Raw genomic sequence first — 6,959 nt, 5'->3', positions numbered from 1 at the left:
ACAAGGTGCCAGCTACTCTAACCCAATAGAGCTGGAATGAAAATAATCCCTCTGTTATATGAACGCAGAGCCGAAGAGGATTTCTGCAGACTTTAATTTGCGTCTCACGTAGAGAAAATCTGGCTGCTCTGTCGAGCGAACTTAAAGCTTCAGATGCAATACGGAAGCTGTCTTTTGACGAGCTTTATCTTCTAGTGGGTTGGTCATAGAAGTTCTCAAAACACCTCTTGTACCGTGCTGAGCTGTGGGGTCGAGTATGGTCAGCACTGGCATTTGAGATTTGAGAAACGAGGGAAAGCTTCCGAGACGCATCTTTGAAGACGCAAGGCGTGCAGGTATTTCTCAAGCTCGAGGGATGATGCGTGTTATCAATACCCTCCAATTTGAACCGAAAAGCTAGAGTCATCTTCATAGAAAGGCATGAGTAGGCTGAGTGATAGCAGGGTAGTGAAGGTAATCTTGAAAACGCTTCATTTTCTTCCCGAAAGTTTGAGAGCATGAGGATGGAGTATACTAAAGAGCTTGAAATGAGGCAGCCTATTATTCTTGAAGTGAGATTGGTCATATTAATCAACACCTTGATATATGTATACAGTATACAGGATCGCGTTTAGTTTTTTTCTGCCTTGGAAGCACGTAGGTAATTATAGGGTTCCTATTCGAAGCATAACGATTGACACTTGACGCTTGATGCTTAATGCTTGAAAATGAACCTGTTTGCTATTTGGTAAAACTAGATAGCGCGATTTACAACATACTAACCGCTGCTAGATAGATCGAAAGCAACATGAAAGAAAGCTTAATTAACGACTGATATAGCAGTCCTACAAACGTGAGTTCCTTAAAGAACCCCCAAAACACCCACATTAACCCAGCCTTACAGATGACCCCAAAGCCGTGCTCAAAAGTCGAAATCTATAATGAATTTGAGAGGCCGCGAATGTTCGAGGAGGATGTCCCCTGCGCGAATTTATGGGTAGGAGCGGGAATTTTGAATAAGGATTTGCCGATCAAAAGCAAGGGTAGATCAAGCGCCCCTCTTTGAAAGTAAACAAACACCAAGCCAACGGAAGAACGTGAGTTGGTAAGAAGAAGAAAGCAGCACACAACATGAAGAAGTACGCAAGAACTACAGATAAATATGCAATTCAGTGTATGTGAACTCTTACATTTCGGTATCTCCCCCAGCTCAATCCCATGTCGCTGACCTCCGTCCTAAACGCCAGCGCCCTATGCCACTCGCGCCTCCTCTATCATTCAAGAAAAAAACTTCAACGACTGAACCTAAATCACTTATTGCTCAAACTCCAGCACCTTCGAGGCGGTGCTCACGGTGCTTACACTCCTTGATCGCCCGGCATCGCCACCAGCTGGACTCAAAGAAGCTTTCTTAACCTCGCTCACGCCTTCCTGGCCACGAATACTCGCTGCTTCGGCATCTGCTCCTTCGAGCAAATCACGGTCTTCGGAGCGAACGCTGCGGCGTTCAGCATCACCGCTGTAGGCGCCGGAAGTACGTGCATCGTAGCCCTCATCTTCATCCTCGTCTTCTTCGTGAGGTCTATGCACAGCGTTTTTCTCCATTTCCTTTTGTGCCTCGTCCATGCGTCTGCGGACTTCTGCTGCCACGCGCATACCATCTGTGACGATGTTGTCTAGGACCCCACGCAGCCCCTTACCAGGTGGTACAGCGCCAGCTGAGCTGTTACCTCCAACTCCGCCAAGAGCACTTTGACCTGCTGTGGCAGATCGGCCGAAACCAATGTTGGAAAATGTCGTGAGGCTTGACGAAGAAGACGCCGAGCCAGTAGCGACGTGTTTGTCTGAGATGCGAAAGGAAGCTGGGAACGAAGACTCAAAGAACTGCTCGAGCAGCTCGTCCGCTAAGACTACCATGCGGAAGGTAGGTAAAGTTATATGCAAGGGCTTCGAGGGGTTGAGTGCTGCGTTTGCTGCCTCTGCGTTGGCTCTGGAGGCGCGACGTTGGTCTTGAGATGAGTTAGCAGCAGAGGTGGGTTGTCTAGGAGGCCCTGGTGAGTTCTTGGTCGGTTTGAGGGCCTTCTCAGTGCCAAGGTCAAGGAGATCTTCCTCTTCGTCGCTGTCATCCCCTATCTCGAAGCTGTCTGGGTCATCTACCTTTGAGTCATCATTTTCCTTGTCCTCCATATTTTGGGGATGATCGGGATCAGCATATTCAAAGCAGCGTCTGATGAATGCACTGACGCTGCTCAAGAAACGCTCTTGTGTTGTTCCATGCGGGACTTCAAGGCTGTTGCTACTAGCTTCATATTCGCTGAGACCAACCATCGATCTGGAAGGCGTCAAAGATCCGGCTAGGCCACGCCGTGAGAGGAACAACAATGCTTCAGATATTCGGAGAATTCCTTCCCTGTCAACCTTTCCGTCTCCATCATCATCGTAGAGCTCGAAGAAGTATGTAATGCTACCCATGATGTCTCCTTTGCCCTTGATGTGCGCAATACCAGTCACAACATCCTGCAGCGTCAACGCCGAGTTCATGCCAACATCCCATCGTTGGAATAAGCGTCTCATGAACTCGTGGTCAGCTGGTTCCGGGTTTCCAACACCCCACGGCGAAAGAGAAATATCCCGCCGGCGGGCGCTGTGACCAAAGTATGAATGCTTCTCTTGGCCAGATGCAGGATCATTTTCCGGGGGCGAAGGAGAATCCGTGACGGCCCATTTCGCGATACCAGCAAGAAATTCTCGGAAGCCATCATAATCCATCAGAGTAGGACTGGGTCCCATGCCCACTCGTCCCTTTTCAATGCTTTGGGTCTCGGCCAATCCGGTCACGACTTCCGGAGCTCTAGCTTTGCTAGCCTTCTCTCGCCTGTCGAGTTCGTCCTGAATCATCTGGCTTCGTTGTTGCCGCTCATACAATATCCCATAAAATCTATCATACAAGGCTCCCAGATCTTCAACGCTGAGTCGTTTACTATCTGGTCCCAGATTGCGTATCGAGGTTCGTTTCGCAAAGCTCTCAATATTGTTTAACACAGCGTTCTTGTGCTTCATACGTTGTTCCGAGATGCTATTTTGGGTAATCCCCGAGAACTCTTTGAAAGCAACGACCATCAGCTCTTGAAAGCGGGTTACAGCTCGTAATTTGGCGTTTTCTGACTTTGGATGCGCGGACTCGTCCAATTTCGAGAAGTAACTCTTCAAGACCGAAATGAAGGCACCGTCATCCGTGGCATCTAAAAGTTCTTCCCCGTTGATTCGCAAGATAGCGAGTCCGACCTGGAAAAGCACCTTTGGACCCTCCAAAAAGAAAACGTCGAGAACGCGGAATGCGAACACAAGCGGCATGGAATTGATGTACAAGGAAAGAAACCAAGGAAGAGACACGACAGAAAGCTGTACGTCCGACTTGACAAGATGGTCCCAGAGGATGGGCATGGTCTTTTCTACCAGAGATTCAAAAACCCGCTGATCCAATAGAGTGCCATACATCGTCGTTGAGTAATAACCGGGTAGCAAGCGGTCGCAAAGGGTGCGAAGCAAGAAAAATGCCTGGGTTTCAGACATGTAAATGAGGAGGGCAGCTACAACAATGTTCATAGCTTGGCAGTACCCAACTTCCTCGTCAATCCAACTGTATGCTGTGAGGACCCTCCTAAGACGCACAATTCCCTCTTCGCTTTGAAAACCAGGGTATTCCGGCAGACTTCGATTTAGATCCTTCTCGATTTCGTCAATCGCAAGAGATTCTCGTCCTTCGTTCTTTGCCAATGTGTCCACAAATAGTGTAGGTTCCTCTAGACGCAGGAACAGGGCCCCTGATGTCTGTTCCCATATTTCTCCACGCAGACGATTCGGCAATCCCACTCGGATGAGCTTGTGGAAAGTAGGCTGTCGTATGAGGGTAACATTCCGTCCGTTTTCTCGAAGGTATTCCCCCCATAACCTCATCTTGCTCCTATCGCGCAGCTTCCTCGCGTCGCCTGGGTATCGAAATATCATGCCAAGTCCGGCGTCTGGAAGATCCGCAGTCTTCTTTTCGCCCGAGAGGAGATGCTCTGAGTAGCATTGTGAGACTACGCTCTTCAGCTTTCCCACATCTGCCACGCCATTCTTTAGGCCCCTCTTCAGCCCGTCGCAGAACCTCTCGCAAGCCTGCCGGGTACCCGCAAGCTGTATAGTGATCCTCTGCTGATTGACGGGGGGTTTCGGTCCTTCGGTCGCGCTGGAGCTGCCCACGCCATTCCATGTTGTGATGGCTAGAGCAAACTGGACACATTGTCAGTTTCTGCGGGCAGATGCAGGGCTGAGACAAGTACTTGGAAGCTTTGGCTATGCAGCCGCTCTACACGCCGGATGGCACATAATGGAAGGGTAAAACCATTCCCTCCGGGCCCAGCCCCATGTGTCTGGCCCGTAAAGCCCGAGGATGTGCTAGTGCTGGCGGTCTGCAGGAAGCTGGTGGGTTGCGTTGAAAAACAAAGGTAACTCTCGCTCAAGTGCAGCTTTCCTGCATAGTGATAGCCTCGGTCCCTGTCCCTGTCCTTCTCCCCTTGTGTAGCATTCGGAGAATAGGTCGCCGGTGGAGAAATGGTGAGCTCTGCGGTGATCTCTTGCAGTGGTGTCTGGGAATCGGGCAAGCGGAACTGATGGCGGAAGAGGGTGGATTTCGCTGGGTTCCGGTCGGATGCAGAGATATTAAGGGCTTGGGTTGGGTCAATGAGGGATTGAGCCTTCTGCACAAGGCTGCTGAGGTTGAACATTGTTCATGATTCTGCTGTGAGCATAGGCAGAAGTCTGGTTGTGATGTTAATGTTGGAGATTCGACGTTCAACTCTCGGCTGCTTGTCGATACGGTAATCCTGCCCTGGATGCCCGCACGAGCGCTAGCCAGCCACGGCAATACAGATACGGTACCTTAATTGATATCGACCAAGTTCATTTATTCAAGTACGGTACCGATTGCTATCTTTACACAGATCTGTTCAAAATGCCATTGTTTATTCGAGACTCTCAGAGTTTTTTTTCTACCCAACGATCAATGACAGGAACCGAGTTCTGAGGTTCTTTCGCTATTATTGAAACGGCATCAGTCAGTGCCCAGCCATCAATCTACTCCGCACTCTACCCCAGACACTTCTACTGCAACAAGTAAAAGTTTGATGGACGCGGAAAGACAGGAATTTTCGATGCATTGCAAATTTCCTCATCTATAAGCAATGCCGATATCAAGAAGTGAACTTTTCAGGTGGATACATAAATCACCAAGTGAACCCCTTTGAACAAGCCTCGCTGCCAACCAATTCGTACTGCTTAAGTGCAACCAGACACACATACCGGTACCCATTCCCTCATTCAAGCCGAGATCCCAAGCCGACCCAGAGCCATTTCCAATCATGGATATCTTCAGGATCAGGTACTGTAAAGCGCATTCGCCTCGGCTAACAGATCATCACAGTCGGCTTTGTCCTGCTCTCCTTTGGCCTTGTACCAATCTGAAGTCGCCTTGATCAACGAGTCCGGGTAGTTGTCTTGGATGGCAGTCAACGAAGAGATGGTGGACTGGGCCACCCCGAGTGCTGCAATGCTCGTGACATACTGCTTCTTGGCTTTTATCGCTCCGAGTAATGTGAACGAATCTGCCCTTAGAATCCTGACAAAGGCCTCGAGATTCTCAGACTCCTGGTCGGTGATCTAGGCCGAGTCACGCAGTCGCAGAGTTTAGGCCGGAGGTAAGGCTTTGTTCAGACGAGAGGACGAGAGGATGGTATAGCCCTTAACATTCCTAGACCATCGGAAGAAGTCACCGTATCAAGATTAGCAATGTGTTTGGTCACATCCCAGAATTTGGGCTAGCGTCCAAGAATCTTCGGCTGAGCTGGTATGGCTTCTCAATATTGGCCATATCATTTTCGATGGTGACGGAGTCTCGTCTAGATATGAAAAGAGCGGTCTTAACTGGGATGAAGAAAAGCAGTGTCTTGATGACTGGTATTCGTTATGTGTTGAGCTGCCGAGAAGAGAAGAGCCACTCGAGGGAAGGAAGATCGCTTACATACCTACAACACTACACTCGTCGCTATTGTAGACGCTGGTCTTGGGAGTTGCGAGTGTGAAGTAATACAACTGCAATGCCATGATCGGCGTCAGCATTTTCGCATACACCGAACGTGTAGCTATCAGCTTCACCGCGAAACCATCGACTGAAGGCTTGGTTGAAGCTTTCCTTACCGGCAGAATAACGTGGAGCAGCAGTAGCAGTTACCAAGATGATAGATCAGCGAGAAGTCTCACAGCTCAAGGTCACCAGAAGCGCCTCGGTACATCGAAAGTACGCCTAGCATCACTTGTTTGGTTCTTTCAATTCATAACCCTCGCTACCCCACTAGTATCTCATACTCAAATCTCGCGCTCGTATGTTTCTGATGGATCTTCGTAGGACATGATATATTCTCTTAATATTGGAGCTAATTGTTAGCAGCCTGTAAGCGCTTGTTATGACAATTCTTGTATCTTAGAAGTCCTTGCGACGTCTATTCGGTTGTGTATCTAAATAACAAATTGAACACTCGATCGATCGATAACTTCGGCATACTTGAGCTCAGTAGCAGTTCCCCTGAGCTTGCCCTTGCAATAAGTAACATGAGTAAACAAATGAGCACGTGCAAACGCGGGGTTTGGACGACGCATGAAGTAGGTACAGTACCTAGGTCGTCTTGTAGCACTCACCTACCAAATTTAGGCATGGCAAGGAGGCATGTCCCAAACCTCTTTACAATCCCTTTATTGAAAAATATACTGATAATATACAGATCTTCTACCTGTTCAAGAGCCAGCCTCGGTCAAAAAGTATCCCCAGCGACAACCTTCACCTCCTTGGGGTCCAAAGGAGGATATGGACTTAGGGCTGCAACGAATATGCAATCAGTCACGCACCAGCTCACAAAGTCTCCAAAGATCGCAGACCGAAAGTA

General features: G+C 48.9%; 2 protein-coding genes across 2 annotated transcripts; both read right to left on the bottom strand.

Moving 5' to 3' along the window:
* Positions 1 to 1,293: 1,293 nt before the first annotated feature.
* L3040_008231 (uncharacterized protein) lies at positions 1,294 to 4,748 on the bottom strand (the record flags this gene model as incomplete). Its single annotated transcript, XM_007295465.2, has 2 exons — positions 1,294 to 4,254; positions 4,305 to 4,748. 2 exons carry the CDS (start codon positions 4,746 to 4,748, stop codon positions 1,294 to 1,296), a joined length of 3,405 nt encoding a protein of 1,134 aa, XP_007295527.2.
* Positions 4,749 to 5,397: 649 nt separating this feature from the next.
* Positions 5,398 to 6,138, bottom strand: L3040_008230 (uncharacterized protein; the record flags this gene model as incomplete). The annotated part of the gene is made up of 3 exons (XM_066153943.1): positions 5,398 to 5,679; positions 5,736 to 5,770; positions 6,045 to 6,138. The coding sequence occupies 3 exons, from the start codon at positions 6,136 to 6,138 to the stop codon at positions 5,398 to 5,400; spliced, it is 411 nt and encodes a 136-aa protein (XP_066010491.1).
* Between the last annotated feature and the right edge of the window lie 821 nt (positions 6,139 to 6,959).

Source organism: Drepanopeziza brunnea (genome assembly GCF_022702325.1).
Source record: "Drepanopeziza brunnea f. sp. 'multigermtubi' strain 214-2 chromosome Unknown ctg15, whole genome shotgun sequence".
Taxonomy (NCBI): Eukaryota; Fungi; Ascomycota; class Leotiomycetes; order Helotiales; family Drepanopezizaceae; genus Drepanopeziza; species Drepanopeziza brunnea.
This window is presented reverse-complemented; position numbering and strand designations above follow the sequence as displayed.